Source organism: Eublepharis macularius, chromosome 3, assembly GCF_028583425.1.
Source record: "Eublepharis macularius isolate TG4126 chromosome 3, MPM_Emac_v1.0, whole genome shotgun sequence".
Classification (NCBI taxonomy): Eukaryota; Metazoa; Chordata; class Lepidosauria; order Squamata; family Eublepharidae; genus Eublepharis; species Eublepharis macularius.
This window is the reverse complement of record NC_072792.1, coordinates 161,134,164-161,151,902: the sequence shown is the minus strand read 5'-3', so window position 1 is coordinate 161,151,902 and position 17,739 is coordinate 161,134,164. Positions and strand designations below refer to the sequence as shown.

At 42.4% G+C, this 17,739-nt stretch overlaps 1 protein-coding gene across 1 annotated transcript in view; it reads right to left on the bottom strand.

The window, feature by feature from the left end:
- Positions 1-17,739, bottom strand: part of GUCY1A2 (guanylate cyclase 1 soluble subunit alpha 2) — a 205,403-nt gene that overhangs the window by 177,062 nt on the left and 10,602 nt on the right. The window contains exon 2 of the mRNA XM_054974281.1: positions 8,378-8,439. Within this exon, the coding sequence (XP_054830256.1) occupies positions 8,378-8,439 (62 nt within the window). The remainder of the gene's footprint in view (positions 1-8,377; positions 8,440-17,739) is intronic.

The following is a 17,739-nucleotide window of genomic DNA, read 5'->3' as shown; positions in this document are numbered from 1 at the left end:
CTGGAGGAGATAGACAAGGGGAAGCTGAACTGAGACAAAGGGAGAAAAGGGCAGAAAGGGGCTGAAGGCAAATCCCATGGAGTTTTTGGAATGGAAGCTTTCAAACAAAGCAAAAGGATGGTTCTGCCGGAAAGTTCTCCCTCCCCATCTCCCACCTTCGCTCCGTATTCGGCATCAGTCTATGAATAACGCATTACCCTGGTGACTCCTCAAGCAACAGGTCACTTTCCCGTTCTCTCCCAACATGTTCTCCCGACGTGCCAGCGCTATTAACACCAATGAGAGGGCAAGAGGTCAGCTTGACTAAAAGGTTATAAGAATGTGCAAGGACAAATCCCTAAAATGTAGAGAATTTCAGAAGCCTGGCCTGAATTTTAACACGTGCACACGCACTTCTGATCAGACATGAACAGCAGGCAGAAAACACTGCTCCACCTGGGTAATTATATAACAGTCAAGGGCACCATTTGACACATGCCATTTGTCATTGTTATTTAACTGAGGTGGCCTTATACCTACTACACTATAAGGGCAGCAAACAGCAAAGGATAGGCCTTTGAGTGGGAGAAGCATGAAAGCAAGAGTCACTCTTGAAATTAATACCTCAGAATGCCCCTGCTAAAAGGCACCACTGGGGAAGGCCCTAAGCCTTGTTTACTGGTCTTCCAGATATACTGCTTGGCCACAATGTAAAACAGGATGCCCAACTAGATGGTCCACTAATTTGATCTAACAGGGCATTTCTTGTGTGTGTGTGTTATATGCCGTCAAGTTGTCTCCAACTTATGGCGACCCTATGAAGGAAAGATCTCCAAAACGTTCTATCTTTAACAGACTTGCTCAGATCCTGCAAACTGGAGGACGTGGCTTCTTTTATTGAGTCAAGCCATCTTGTTTTAGGTCTTCCTCTTTTCCTGCTGCCTTCCACTTTTCCTAGCATTATTGACTTTTCCAGAGAATCTTGTCTTCTCATGATGTGACCAATGTACGATAGCTTTAGTCTTGTCATTTTAGCTTCTAAGGAGAATTCAAGCTTGATTTGATCTAGTACCCACTTATTTGTCATTTTGGCTGTCCATAGTATCCGAAAAACTCTCCTCCAGTACCACATTTCAAATGAGTCAATTTTCTTTCTGTCTGCTTTCTTTACCGTCCAACTTTCACATCCATACATGGCGGTGGAGAATACCATAGTCTGGATTATCTTGATTTTGGTTCCCGGAGAGACATCTTTAAGGATCTTATCTAGCTCCCTCACAGCTGCTTTTCTGAGTCTTAATCTTCTTCTGATTTCTTCATTGCAGCCTCCCTGTTGGTTGATGATTGAGTCAAGGAACAGAAAATCTTGAACAATTTCAATTTCCTCATTGTCAACTTTAAAATTATGTCATTCCTCGGTAGCCATTACTTTTGTCTTCTTGGTGTTCAGTTGTAATCCTGCTTTGGCGCTTTCTCCTTTAACCTTCATCAGTAGTCGTTTCAAGCCTTCACTATTTTCTGCTAGTAATGTGGTGTCATCTGCATTTCTCAAATTGTTAATGTTCCTCCCACCAATTTTCACTCCACCTTCTTCTAGATCTAATCTAGCTTTCCTTATGATATACTCTGCACAGAGGTTGAACAGGTAGGGAGATAATATGCATCCTTGTCGGACACCCTTGCCAATTGGAAACCATTCTGTTTCCACATATTCTGTTCTGACAGTAGCCTCTTGTCCAGAGTACAGGTTGCACATCAAAACAATCAGATGTTGTGGCATTCCCCTTTCTTTTAAGACTCTCCATAGCTTTTCATGATCCACACAGTCAAACGCTTTGCTGTAATCTATAAAAAACAGGCTGATTTTCTTCTGAAATTCCCTGGTATATTCCATTAGCCATCGTAAATTTGCAGTGTGATCTCTGGTGCCTCTTCCTTTTCTGAATCCAGTTTGAACAACTGGCATTCCTTGTTCCATATATGGGAAGAGTCTTTGCGGTATAATTTTGAGCAGCACTTTGCTTGCATAGGAAATTAACGCGATTGTCCGATAGTTGCTGCACTCCTTGGCATCCCCTTTTGGGGGGGATTGGAACGTAGACTGAGCATTTCCAGTCTGTGGGCCTGAGGGCATTGCTTAAGTTATGATATTGCCAAGTTAAACAGAGCAGTTGCCTGTTGACATGTATTAGAATACAACTAGCTCCTCATCAATGGTGGTTTATAAAATGTCTTGGCTTACAAAAATGGACACTACAATAGTGAAAAACAAGCATAAATAGCCACCAAATAAAAATATATAGGACTTTCACTTCTACTATATAGTGACTTAAAGATCACCCATCCAAAGGCCTTTTAAATGGGCCAGCATGGGAGCCCGCCTAAACACCACCATGAGGCCATTCAAGAGGGGCCAACCCATAGCGGAGAAGGACTGAGGACATTTTTATTTTATCCTTTTGATTGATTGATTGATTTTTACCCTAGTGTTCTCTGCACTATGGACCTGAAGTGGCTTACAACATTTCCCCCCACTCCATTTTACCCTCACAACAATGCTATGGGGTAGGTTAGGCTGAGAGAGTGACTGGTCCAAGGTCAGCAAGTGAGCTTCTCTAGCATAAACTGTCATAGGAAACTTTCTGAAGAAACATTGTTTCTTCACTGTTAGGAACCAATAATATATGAAAAATAATCTTCAGGGATACTATTTTGCCTGTTACAAAGAAGTATATTCTCTATTCTGTAATACAAACAACATTTCACCTATGCATTTCCATCCCCTGACTACACTTACTCAATTCCTGCCTGTTAAATAAAGTTTTTATTTCTTAGGAAAAGGCCTCCTGCTTTTCCTCATCAAGTTCCTGGGCTGAGCTAAAAAGCCAAAATTATATCTAGGTGTCAAGGTGGGACAAACAGACTATCAAAATCACAAATATTACTACGCTACTTGGGCTGCTCAGTCAAGCAGGGAAACTGAATTTTGGTGGGAAATCTGCCTCACAGTCAGGAGAGGAAAAGGGGCAGTCCATCATAGCCGTAATTCCATGAGACTTGGCAACTCAAGGTAGTTTTCCTGCTATTGCTTGGTTGGGGCCAACAGTGGGGGAAGGCTAGTTCCTTCTCATTCAGTTTCTAGACTTTTTGCAGTCAACTGGTTGGGAGACAGAATGCCAGATTAAATGATCCAGTGGAGTTAGCCGTGTTAGTCTGCAATAGCAAAATCAAAAAGAGTCCAGTAGCACCTTTAAGATTAACCAACTTTACTGTAGCATTTAAAAAACATTGGGCATTTTTATGTTTATTAACTGGAGTGTTACACTTTATCTCCTTGCAAATTGGTGTTGCATTGTTAGCCACCTTAAGTCCAAGGAGATATAATGGACTATAATTATTTTAAATAAATAAATTTAAACTATGTTTTAAAATTTGGTATGCCTCCATGCCAAGAAAACAACTAAGAAATGCAATACAAACAGTGATCTGTAGTGGTTAGAGTATCAGACTAGGATCTGGGAGACCCAAGTTCAAATCCCTGCTCTGCCATGGATGCTTACTGGGTAGACTTGGGTCAGTCACACCCTCTCAGACTAACCTACCTCGCAGGATTGTTGTGATAATAAAATGGAAGATAATAAAATGGATGCTTTGCAACTCCCTCCACAGTGAGATTTGTCTGTCTGCCAGCTGGTGAAGATTTTTATATGTTTATATGTTTTGTTTTAATTTTTGATATATATTTGAATTTTTAATGCTGTTTTAATGATAAAAATGTTTGTTGCTTTTGGCATCCTGAGTTGTGTAGAAACACAGCCCAGAAAATTTTTAACTAAATAAATAAAAATGCTGTAAGTGTTTCTCATGTCATGTTAGCAGTCTTCGCTGGTGCAATTGCAAACTCTTTTCAGAAGGAGTTAGATTACAGACTTGTATGTTTTACAGAATAGAATGGCAGCCTGACTGAGGCCTGAAACAATTTCTGCAAGGCAAAAATAACTGACCTATTAATAAATAAGCCATCACACAATTCACTAGAGAATGGGCATGGGACTGGGTGTGCTCTCTGTAGTTAACAGCATCAAACTGCAATCCTGTGCTATGAAGAACTTAATTCTGTTCCCTGAAATTAGTTATATACCTTAGGTAAATTCGTTTCATATTTATTTCTTCTTATTGCCATTTTTTCTACTCAAAAACTGGTATCCAAACAGATGCACACTTAAAACGCTACAGAACAATAAAACTCACAGCCCAATATCACATCTCCAATAAACTTCCCAAAACAAACAGCTGGATGCCATGAACTGCACACGGGAGGGTTTCATGGAAGAGATCTGCCTTCCCTTTCTACATTCCTTCTGTGGCCTCTATGCCCCACCCCAGAAGCTGCTGCTGAGGATGAGTGATCATCTTGAGGAAGGGAGAAAAATCACCCCCTCCTTCCCTAAACTAGCTCACACGAACATACAAATCTGGCGTTTACTGAATCAAACCCATTGGTCGGTTAATGTCAGTACTAGAGATAGGTATAAACCAAAATATGAACCAAAGTTCATCACGAACCAAGCTGGTTCATGGTTTGCAAACCGGCGGTTCATCAGAGCCCATTTCTGACAAACTGTGACAAACTTTTGGCCAGTTTGTTTGGTTCGTTTTTCAGTTTGTCACTAGAGGTGTGCATTCCCTTGGGTTTCCTGCGTCAGGTTTACCAAAGTTCAAAGCAGCACTTTTCTTGCCAGTTGCTTTTGTTTTTTTTCAGCTGATCCCCCATCAGCTGAAAAAAGCTGCAGACCTTTGAAAGCAGCAACACTTTTTTTGTATTGCTGCTTTCAACTGCCCCCTGCTTTTTTTCAGATGAGGAGTTTGAAAGCAGCTTTTTTCAGCTGATCCTCCTCTCAGCTGAAAAAAGCTTCTTTCAAACACTGGCTGCTTTTTTCAGCTGAGAGGAGGGGGAGGAGAGACTCCCCTCCTCCCCTTCCTTTAGCTAAAACAAATGCTTTTGAAAGCAGTTTTTTCAGCTGATGGGAGGGGGATCCCTTTTTTGTCAGCTGAAAAAAGCTGCCGGCATTTGAAAGCAAACAGAGAAATAGGCTGTCCCTGTAATGAACTATAATGCAAAAATGAGGGAGGTAAATCCCACAAGGAACAAAATAATCAATTTCATGTAATTTATAATACAACAAATTAATTTATAGGTGCAATTGAAAGTGCAAATTGCTAATAATTCATAAATATTCCAACAATATAACAGATTCATAAATATCCATTCACAAATGTCCATACCAGTCCATGCAAGACAGTATTTCATATATGAGCATTCTCCAAATAGTCCACAACTTCTGGGTGAAAATCAAGGTCTGTTCACTTTCTTTCCAAAACTTCGTTCTCATACATTCATAAATATAAAATAGAAAGGCTTTCCTGCCATGAGGTGAAGTATAGGACCAGCAGTCAACCTCACTCCTGCATAACATTTGAAAGCAGCAATACTTTTTTTGAGCAGCAAGAAAAGTGTTGCTGCTTTCAAACAGTCCCCTCTTTTTTCAGCTGAGTGGTTTAAAAGCAGCTTTTTCAGCTGAGGGGAGGGGCAGGGGGTCCCCCCTCCCCTCAGCTGAAAAAGCTGCCAGCGTTTGAAAGCAGCTTTTTTCAGCTGATCCTCCCCTTTTCTTGCATGCAAGCAAAGTGTTCCTGCTTTCAAATGCTGGCAATTTTTTTCAGCTGAGGGGAGGGGGAGGAGGGATCCCCTGCCCCCTCCCCTCAGGTGAAAAAAGCTGCCAGCATTTGAAAGCAGTTTTTCAGCTGATAGGAGCTGCTTTCAAAGGCTGGCACCTTTTTCAGCTGATGGGGATCCCCGTCCCATCAACTGAAAAGCGGCTGGTATTTGAAAGCAACACTTTTCTTGCTGCTTGCAAGCGGCAACAAAAGTGTTGCTTTCAAACTTCCCACTCTGCTTTTTTCACTCAATGGGAGGGGGGAGTGGTGCTGTGGCTGCCCCGAAGTCATGAACCACGAACTGAACAAACCAGTTCCCAAACTGGGCAAATTTATGGTGGGTCATTGTTCATCGCTTTTCATGAACCACGAACCACCACGAACCACCTGGTTCATGCCCATCTCTAGTCAGTACTGTCTATTCAGACTGGCAGCAGCTCTCCAGGGTCTCAGGCAGGTCTTCCACATCACCTCTGACCTTATCTTTTCATAATGGAGATGCCAGGGATCGAACCTGGAACTTTCTGCATGCCAAGCAGGTGCTTCACCTTAGAGCTATGCCCCCTCCTCTCATTCGTACAAGAGTTCATGCAAGATTGGGGGGGTGGAGGCATGACTTCTGCCGATTCCCCTTCTTGCTCCAGCCTTCATTCTGCTCTCAGTGATCCCTGACCCTCAGGAATGTCTCTTCATGGAGCATAAGAGGTTGCAGATAGAAGGAGAAACCTGTTCCATAAACTTCTTCCAGTCACCGATTACAGGATCCAACCCTCTTTTAACTCAAAGGGTTCTAACCAGGCAGTCTTCTATAGATGTCATCCAATGCATGGCTCACTGTGATCCAAACCAGATGAGATGGTATAGATTATATGCATACAGCGGACAAGTAGCTGATGTTTTTATATACCTCCTGAAACAGCCTAGGAAAGCTGTTACTCGCCCCACTGAGGAAAACATATCAGCAGGACAAAACTGCAGCTGTGCAGGGTCACTGTGGGTTGGAATTGGGAAAGTGGGCTCAACTCCCATTTACTGTGTTCCCAGTCCAAATCAGGATCCTGCATACCTGCTAATTAAAACAAAAATCCATCCTGGATACTCCACATACTGGAGCCCAATTTGCAAGATAGCTACTTACAGAGAAAAGCAGATTAGCAAGTGTTAGAGCAGGAGGGAATATATGCAACCAACACTGGGGATGGATGTACCAGAGTGCTGTAATGGTCAGACTATCTAACAAGGAAGTGAGATATCCAGATTCGAATCAGTCTCCCTTTGTCAATCTAACCCACCTCACAGGGATGTTGTTGTGGAGGAGGAGGGGAGAATGTTGTAACAACAACAACAACATTCAATTTCTATACCGCCTTTCAGGACAACTTAATGCCCACTCAGAGCAGTTTACAAAGTATGTTATTATTATCCCCACAACAAAACACCCTGTGAGGTGGGTGGCGCTGAGAGAGCTCCAGAGAGCTGTGACTAGCCCAAGGTCACCCGGCTGGCTTCAAGTGGAGGAGTGGGGAATCAAACCTGGCTCTCCAGATTAGAGTCCCACACTCTTAACCACTACACCAAACTGGCTCTCACAAGAAATGTATAGAAGATCAAAATCACAGAAAGGAACAATTACCTACATTTAAAAATGGGTAAGCCACTTTGGGTCCCCACTGGGAAGAAAAGCAAAGCATAAATACATAAAATAAATTTTGCAAGTACTGCATCTAAATCTGCACTCAGCACTCTGCTTAGCCGAAGCAAACTGAAGGCCCACTTCCTGAAGCCCCATTCAGCTCTCCTGTGGCTTCAGTGCTTTCACCAGCCACAGTTATCTTTGCAGGAGAAGTAGATGGGGCTTGCTTTAAAAGAGAAAAACAGAAAGCAGAATATAGAATACAGAACTGCCACGCTGAGAAAAATAAAATTTTAAAATGGACATCAGCATTACAGTAACATCACACCTCTCTAGGAATTGGCTGAAACACTGGTAAAAACATAGAGTTCTGGGCAATTCATAGAGAAGACTGATGCCACTTTTGGGTTTCCCCAAAAGCGATGTCACCTCTCATCCAATGCCCCCATGTTTCTGCCCTCTCTGGTCTCCTGCTGGTTGCCACACCTGATGACCAGATGTAGAAGTTAAAGAGCCTGGGTTGATAGCCAGAGATCCCGAAGAACACATTCATTGCATTCAGAGGTACTTCAGAAGCAGTAAATTTAGGAACACAGGAAGCAAGGCACACAAGCTCCAACTACTGATTTTATAGTCAGAAGGACTACAATGTGTAGGAGGAAAATACTGAGCTTCTACCTTCTTCAGATACTACATTCAGTGCTGTACATTTTCAAGCATTCACAAGAAATGTATAGAAGTTCAAAATCACAGAAAGGAACAAATACCTACATTTAAAAAGCAAATGTTTAGAAGACTATATATACCATTCCCCCCCCCAAGACATGCACAAGCCCCACTGGAATGAATGAGAATGATACAAATGTGCTCTCCCCATTCATTCCAATGGAGCTTACGTGAGAGAAAATCTCAGCAAACCAGGCCCTATGACACCACAAGGTATTAGCTTAGCAACTGCCACTTAATTTTTTATTGCCACCCACTCATCTCTCTCTCTCTCTCTCTCTCTCTTTTCCTTCCAATTTTGGAGGAGGAATCGGCTCTACTTACCCAACTGCCTGATGCTCGTAACGCTGCAGGGTCCTCTGGAGAGTCTGCCTTATGGTCTCGGGCTAAAAAAATAAACAATGAAATAATAATAAAAATGTTATCAGCACATCAGCAGTCAGCCTTGCACCCAGCACGCTGTCTGAATAGGTGACTACCGATTTTATCACTTAATCTAATGTATGTTTTTCCAATTACATTCTTTTTTCTCTCCTCACACATCTGCTGTGCTTCCCCCAGAGTAAACGAGAAGAAAAGAAGCCCAGAAGTAGCAAGCTGTTTTTGTACCGCAAACACATCAATATTTCAAGGCTCTTCTTTCTAACTCCAGCCCCTTCATTTGAAAATCAGCTGTGGGTTGTTGTTTTTTTTTACAGCCAGTGCCACCAGTACAAAAAGTAGCAGAAAGATAACAAAAGTACACTGATTAAGAAAGCAGCCCCCATAGGGAAAAACTAACCATTACATCTCTTCTGCTTCTCCAACCACTGACAGCCCCTAGCCACCGCTCTTCTGTTCCTTATTGCAGCATTCTGAGGCTGCTTTTTAATAAAATAAATAAAAGGACTTGAAGACTGTGACATGTGCTTGTATGTAGGGATTAAAATTGCCCCTTATATAATTAGAACTATATATTTTGTCAAAGGCTTTTATGGCCAGAGAACAATGGTTGTTGTGGATTTTCCGGGCTGTATAGCCGTGATCTTGCCAAGACCACAGCTATACAGCCCAGAAAATCCACAACAACCATAGAACTATATACTGACCATGTCAGGCTATGGATGACAGGATATGGCAGACAGATCCCTGGACCATTGCAGCACGACACAGGTTCTTAGTTAAATGGCTTTTTATTCAGAAATCAGATCATTTCCATATATGTGTCCATAAGTTTACTTAGAAGCAAGAAAGCCTCCAAGCAGTACAGCTTCTTTGAAAGGAATAGAGACTTGAGGAAAGTACAGGTCTAAATACTCAAAACATTTCCCTCCCCCCTAACCCACAAGTTTTGAGTGGGAAGAAGTCTCAGAATCTTTGCTGGGGTTTATACATCAGCTAGACAAGAAAAGAAAGAGGCATAACAGAAACGATAACATTTCGGACATTGCACGGTCATTTCAGTGAGCTTCAAAGAAAGAGATTACACCGCTGTGTTCTCAGGCTGGGAGGGAGAGAAACGAAAGTGATGCATATAGCATTTGCAATATGAAATCAAAACATAGTATTAGCAATTGTTCACCCCCTAGAACAATGACATGGATGTAGGGGTACAGACATGACAGACCGGGGATCCTGGAGTAGATTAGAGTAGATTCTTTATTACAGCACTTAGCCAATACAGGGGATCCTGGAGGTTTTTTGCCTTCCTCTGGTCACTGAGTAGGGGACACTGGGGGAGTAGGGGTAGCTGTAAATTTCCTGCATTGTGCACGGGGTTGGACGAGATGACTTTGGAATCCCTTCCAGCTCTGTGTTTCTAAGCGGAAGCCCCATGTTGGGGGGTCTGATTACCCATCTCTCTCTTTTTTTTCTCTCTTTGCCTCCTCATCACTGCCTGCAATTCTCCCCTTGCCTACAGCCCAACTGAGCTCCCTCCCTCTCTCCCCATCTCCGCCCTTCCCTGGTACCGCCTCCAAATTTCCAAGAATTTTCCAAGCCAGAGTAGGCAACCTTATTTGCTGGTGAGGCCTCCAAACATGATATCTTCTCCCTGCACTGTGTACCAGAGTTGCAGAACTGGGGAGATGAAGCTAATTAGACACCAGTCGCCTCACAATTTCTTATTTCCACCAGGATCAGCCAAAATGTATTAAGTCAAGCATCTTGTCTGTAGAGGCTTCAACCTTGTGGAACTCTTTTCCAGAGGCCGGCAATTAGAAGTAAGGTTGCCCGGCTAGAATTGATCTCCAGACCATAGAGATCCGTTCCCATGGAGAACATGGCTGCTTTGTAGGGTGAACTCAGAGTGTAGGAGTAACAGAAGCCCAATTGAGCTCCCCACCACCCAACTCTGGAGAGCTCTTGGAATTACAATTGATTTCCAGATGACAGAGATCAGAGATTTGACCTCTGCTGGCCACACTGCTTGCTTCTAGCCTCGCTGTCTTAAAATCCTTGCTTAGCAAGGCTGGAGTAGGTAGATCCGATCCCCACTGGGCCAGACATTTCCCGTAAAGCCATCATTCCCAAACAGAGGATCGCAACCTGGAGCTCTTAATTTAAACAATTGCTAGACACTGGCCAATCACTCCAAGCCATCAGCATACCAAAAGAATGATCATCAGCTAGAAAGGGTTCACGTCAAGAAAAAACCCTACTTAAAATCAAAACACTGAACAACAGACATTGCTATTAATATCTATTTTTACAGTCAAAGTTCGTCTCTAATTGGAGTACGTTCAGGAGCAGCAATTTAGCTGCTCAGCTGACGAGAATCATTTTGAACCAATCAAGCAGAAGAGAATGCGAAAAAAATCTTGTCCATCTCTAATACAGAAGTGGAAAAAAAAGAACCCAATTTTCTTGGAAATGGCAGTAAATATGTATGCAACCGGTTGATCAGTTCTAACGTGAGCAGTAACTTTGGGTCCCCTTCCCCACAGGTTATTACTGAGATTTGTATGGCATATATTCTGTGGCTACTTTTGAATTCTTCTTCCTTCCAAAACATTTGGACTAGCATCCTTGTTTTTTATTCTAAATGCAAAATGCAAACAATGGCACCAATATTGCTTTAATTCTGAGAAACGTGGCTCTAAAAACATTACTTTTTAGGTTAAGTAAATCAAGCTGGCTTCCCTTTGAGAAACAGAGGCGGCTATATGATTTAATTAGATGTACTTCAACAGGCAACTTTGGACTTCAGCAATATTTTAAGACTTGAAAAATAAATCAGTCATCTTTTCCCACACGCTCCGAATAAAGATGGTCCGTGTCATAATAAGGCAACATAATTTTTAAAAAAACAGTAAATCAAAGATTAATTATCCTCAAATAAGTAATAACCATAAACAAAGCCATACTATCCATAACGTGGAAGCAGAACACCGAATTTGCCTTCTTCAGATAATTGATGCTAACGATTTCCTTTTATGTTGAGACTGCAGCTACTACACACCAAAAGATAAAGGGTTAAAGCTTTTACAGCGCCATCCTAAACAGAGTCACACCATTCTAAGCTCCTTGATAGGGCTGCCAGGTCCTCTGGGGTCTAAACCAGGGGTCTGGGGGCCAGTGGGGCTGGTGCACTGGCGGGATCTTACCTCGTGTGAAGTATGCTCCCATGTTGCTCTGGACATCATTCCTGGCATGATGCACAATCAACCTTTAGTGTTTGGAGCCAATCTAAATGCCCCCCACCTGGCATGACCCAGGGTTTTCGCATCACGTCAGGAATGTCATTCCCAGCATGACACAGACGCATTCCAGAGTGCATGGGAGCATGCTTTGCAATTCTCAGCCCATTTCTATGCCTTCTCCCATCCCGCCAGCCAGGTGACAGGTGGGGAGGGCAGAAGTTGGGATTGGGGGATACCTTGTGCCTCTACCAGGGGATTGGCAACTGTACTCATTGACCTTTATGGACTTGTGTGTTTGTTATGTGCTGTCAAGTCACTTCTGACTTACAATGATGCTATGAATTAACCTCCGAAACGTATCATTGACAGCCTTGCTCAGATCTTGCAAACTGCAGGTTGTGGCCTCCTTTATTGAGTCAAGCCATCTCATTTTCGGTCTTCCTCTTTTTCTACTGCCTTCCACATTCCCTAGCATTATTGTCTTCCCCAGTGAGTCTTGTCTTTTCATGATGTGCCCAACATATGATCAGGATTGCCAGCTGTCTGGTTTTCACCCGTACAGTACAGTTTTGGGGGGCTGTCTGGAGTAAAAACAGTTAAAATACTGGACACCTGGCCTGTCCAGCCCACCCACCCAGCATCCTGGACAACACCACTGGGGGAGTGAGACGCTAGCCAGCCCACCCAGCCTCCTGCATGCTGCCGCAGGGGGAGCGAGCGGCTAGACAGCCCACTCGACCTCCTGTGCAGTGCCGCCCTGGGAGTGGCTGGCCGGTCACCCGGCTGCCTTAAAGGTGGGGTGGTGTGATGACAGCATTCCAGTAGTGCTGTCATTGCACACACAGGCAAACATTTCTCAGGTGAGTGCCGCCCCCTCTAGTGCCCAGGGCCCAGTATTTTTCTGGACCCCATCTAGCAACTGTGTGTATGATAGCCTCAATTTCATCATTTTAGCTCCTAGGGAGAATTTAGACTTGATTTGATCTAGAACTCACTTATTTGTCTTTTTGGCCCTCCATGTTATCTCTAAAACTCTCCTCCAGCACTACACTTCAAATGAAACAATATATAAGGATTAAGGCTTTTTACAGTGCCATCCTAAACAGAGTTATACCATTCTAAGCTCATTCACCTTTATGGACTTAGAAAGGTGTGATTCTGCTTAGGATGGCACTGTAAAAGGGGATTTAAGGGGGGAAATCCACATCAGGCAATTACTTTTGCTCTCAGCATGAGTTAAACTTACTATCTCAGGAAAGCATTTAAAAAGAATCAACTGTGCACTTTCAAAAAACAAAAAACAGAAGCTCTATCTAAATGAGGCCACACATAGGAAACAGCTTCCTCCCATTTGGAGAAGCAGGTGTTTTAGTCCTCAAGGCCTGATGGAACAGAAAATCTCTTCAAAGGCTGCTAAAATGCAGACAATTTAGTAACTCTACAACTCTGATCCTTGCTGCAAGGGGAAGGGGGAGGAGAACACCCTGTTAAATCCCAGAAATTACACCATCTCTTCCGGGCCATTTTATGTTAAAACCCAGGGTCAGTTTGACCAGTTGCAAGATTTTGTACAATTAAAATTAAGCAAACACAATCTGGCAAGTCTACAAAGCAAGACTGCACTCCTTTATATAGCTGAGCTGCACAGATGACAAGACTTCCAACGTTCTTTTGCGTTATGTTCCGTTCCTCCATGTCTACTGCTCGACCAAAACAGATATGGTTGTTTATCTCATTTTCACTTCCCTGTTCAGAGACAGAAGCCTGGTGGGATAATCTGTGCTAGTTCGTGGCTCATTCAGTCGTCTTGTATGAAGGTAACTTCACCTTCCCAACAGTTCTGCTACTCAGTCCTTCTTTCACTACAGTAGTGCTAGTTTGGAAAGTCTCTGCTAATAATTCAGCACTCCCGGCTGCATACAGAGCGCGCTCAGGCTGGGGACCGGGCTTCGATCCGCCCCCAATTGGAGGGAGAGACAGGCATTCTCTTCCTGGGGATCCTGGCCTTCAAGGGAGGAAGAGCCAGGCTCTGCCTCTTGAAGCCTGGCTCAACATGCTTGTCCCAGCAGCAGCTTGTGTGCTTCTGCGGGCTGAAGAAGGGACAGCAGATGCCTTGCAAACTCAGGCTTGTGCTGGGGAAACACTGGGGGGGGAGTGCCTTTACAGGCCTGGGGTCCTAGGAGCTTTAAGAGGGAACCATTTGCCTGGCCACACTGGGGTACAGCCATGTGCATGGATGGCTCGCACCTGGGGCAGTGGGTGACTTGCCCAGACAGGTCGGAGAGGAGGTCCGGGGTAACCCCTTGGGCCTGACCTGTAGCACTAGTGATGCCCTTGCTGTAGCTATGGTTATAGTTATCATGTGTTAATTAACAAAGCGGTCCTTTAGTACTCAAGCCTTGTGTCTATCTCTTCATTCCAGATGCAGGGGCAAAACCAGCTATGCCTAAACAAAGAACCCTTTTCAATTGTCCTCTTTAATTCACCCCAAAACAGACTGCTTAGCTTGAACAACCCTTCTTCCAACTACACGCAGCTGTGGGTCCCCCTTGCCTGCTCAGAAATTTAGTTTCCAAAGCAACTTCTGTTGATTTCACGGGACAGAAGCGAACATGGATTTTTCAGACTGCAGGCCTAAAAAACAAAACAGAGGAGTAACTTTTGCAAAAGAGGAACGGTGGTCCATTAACAACAGCCCAATAGTTCTCGTCCTTTCTAAGGTCAAGGTTGATTCATTTATTCAGAAAAGAACCATAGGCTCCATTTGAGGAGGACATAAAGGATGTGAGCACGCAAGCATCATGTTTCAGACCACAGGTGATTATTCCTCAAGATGCTCTGGCACTAGGTAGTTCTAAATAATCAGTGCTACTGTTATAAAAACAAAGAGGACTGTGTATTGGATATCCATGCCAAAGGTACACATTACTTTATTTCAAAAGAAGAGTAATTTATTATACAGTAATAATATTACCATAATTATTGTGAGTTCTCAAACAGAGAGTAATCACTGATTTAAAAAAAAATCTAAAAAATACAATTCTGCTTTGCAGTTTAACCAGGAGTGGGCCTTCAGGCCTTCCTAAATCTTTCTGTAAATCTCCTCCTCCTCTCACCAGTGAAATATGAAAGGGTATCACAGGCAAGAATGAGGGAACGTAGTGCATAGCTTCTCTTATCAAATTCTCCCTGCCTGTGGAAACCTAGCACCAGAGTTCCAACCTAGTCTTCTTCCTGATGTGATGTCCAGAGGCAGGGAAGGATGTTTTCCCATACTATTCTGAAATAGTAACATGCATGTATGAATTCTGAATCAGCAGTGCTTTTTGTTGTTGTTGTTTGTACCAATTTCCATCAATTTCCCCCTTGGACTTGAAAGAGCCCTGAAAAAAGGCACCTGTAGTCAGTATTGGTGAGTATCATCACAAAAAAGGCCCTATGAATCTGTTGTTTTGGAAGAGGCACTGTGCAAGTCTATGCCTTCCTTTTCAGATTAAAAGCTTCTTAAAATAGAGATTGTAATGGTTGAAATAATATCTCATTACCTGAAAAAACACACACATTAAAAAGCTAGACATGTCATAAAATAAGACTGGGCAGAAATGAAGCCCTGAGGAGCTGGAGATCCAAAGGTTAGCAGGAGCTTTGGCAGGCAGGCTACCGCTGAAGGATTCCTTCCATTCTTGAGAAACTATTCTGTCAAAATCTAGTACGATTCTCACCTGCCCCAGACAGAAGCTGCAGATTCTAGCCAAGTCAATGAAGCTGTCATGCATTTTCAAAGTGAATGCATTAAAGATGTGCGGAGCGTAACAACCTCAAATAGAAACCAATTTTCTTTCCACTAGTAAGATAGAAACTTAAAAGACTCAGAAGAACTTGCGATAGGATTGCCAGCCACCAGGTGCGGCTTGGCAATCTCCCAGAATTATAACTGATCTCCAAACTACAGAGATAATGGCTATTCTGTAGGGTGGGCTCTATGACATTATACCCAGTTGAGATCCCTACCTTCTCAAGCCCCACTCTCATCAAGGATCCATCCCTAAATCTCCAAGAATTTCCCAACCCAGAGTTGACAACCATAACTTGCCATCATAGGATGGTGCTTCTAGGTTACCATCTGGGTCAAAGAGTCCAGGGCTATAAACTAGCAGAGAGCCATATAACAGGTGCAGGCCATACTTACGCGTAGCCTAGGTGCTGTGAATGTTTTTGGTGCAGGTCCTTGCCCTACCAAAGAGACAGGCAGAGTAGCTTTAAATGGAAAAGCATCTTGCTCATTCCACTAAGCGTCACTTAATAGCTAGAGCTGCGTACGTACGTCTCTCCTCCTCTGCCTTACAGCTGACTAGGATTTCATTTCCCCCTTCCCTGACATACACATACAGGCACATAATATGCACTTTACTTCTATTTAAAAATACAGGTGATCTAATCTACTGGCTAATCTATTGGTTAACTCACTGATTTTTTTTCAAGTATATTTCAGCCCAAAGTGGCTGCAGTTTCTTCATTTTTTTATCAATACATTAAAATGATTTTGCAAAAAATCATTAAGAACAAAATAATAAAGCAGTCCCTGTTATGCAATTTAATATACAACTCTTTGCTTTTAAGTTGTGCTACTTTTAATTCTTTGACATCAAATTAATGCTTGATATTATTATATTTATTATTTTATATTATTAATTCTATATTTCTTTGTTTGTATTGTAAGCAATCTTGAGAACCAAAAAGATTAAAAATCTAAGTATAGAGATTTAACTTTGTGTGCATTATGTGTAACTATTTTGCTTCAAGTATCACCAATAAGGGTAGTTCAAAATACATGCAAAATGATTTTTAAGTGTGATTATTTTATTATTTCTTGTACCTAGGTCTAGTTTCTTTCCCTTTTCACCCTATTTTATAGTTCATGAAAGAGCATTTGAATTCCATTTTTCTCTACCAGTTATATACCTGTGGTTGCAGATTTTTCTGCTTAACCAGGTAATTTTATACATTTTAGCATACAAACTAACACCAGCTAGACAACTTGCATTGCTTAGAGAAAACGTTCATAACATTCTTCTGTTTTCCTTACGGCATTTTTCAGGATCCCAGCTTCTCTGAATTCTGCAGTTAGCTTACTCGGTTGCTAAAATTCCCTTCTGTTATTTCCATTACCAACTCTCAAATTTGTCTTTCATAAAGTTCAAAGAGAAACACAGCACAAAGGAACGAATTACAAAGGTAGGACAGAATTCCAAAGTGCTTGGTGGTACTATAAGCAAAAAGGAAAAGTACTGAATGTATGAATTAATTCCACTGAAAGCTTTGTATTTACAATTATAGAAATCTCATCTGTAGGCATAGCTAGGCAATGGCACAATTATACATGCAAGTCACCAGTTGTTGTTACAAACATTAAACCAAGAGTCCAATGGTCATGTGTGGGCCTTAGGGCAAAAGAATGGTCTAGACAGCCCTCAGCTCCTCCTTTCCAAGTCAAAATTTATTCTGTATCTAAACTCTAACCATCTCTAAACTCAAAGTCCAAAAAAAAGCAACCTTATGCAAGCAATTGTACAGTTTGTTGACTATATCTTTAACTTTTTATTAAAATATGGTGGGATATGTGAAACTCCAGGCCGCTTTCCAGTTGCAACCCACCAAACATGTGAAGCTGCCCAGCAGGGGCCTGATAGATCTTCAGCTATTCCTATCTGCATGGGACTTCAAAGACAAAGGAGCTATTCAGCAGCCGATGGGCTGCATTTGACTTGGTGGATCACAGGCTGCAGAAACCTAACTTAACTCCAAATCAAGTGCGCAGCCAGTTTGACATGAAAGAGCCTAAGATCAAGAGATCACTGCTTGTACTTTTCAATATTTTGGCACCCTGGAGGAAAAACTATCAGGAACAGTACATGATTTCGTATTTTTAAAAAACTATACTCATTTTGGAGCTAAGCAACAAACAGCATGAAAGAGGAATGTGGTGTAGTGGTTAGAGCTTCAGATTAGTATCTATAAGAGGCAGGTTCTAATCTCCATTTCACCATGAAAGCTTGCTAGCTAGTT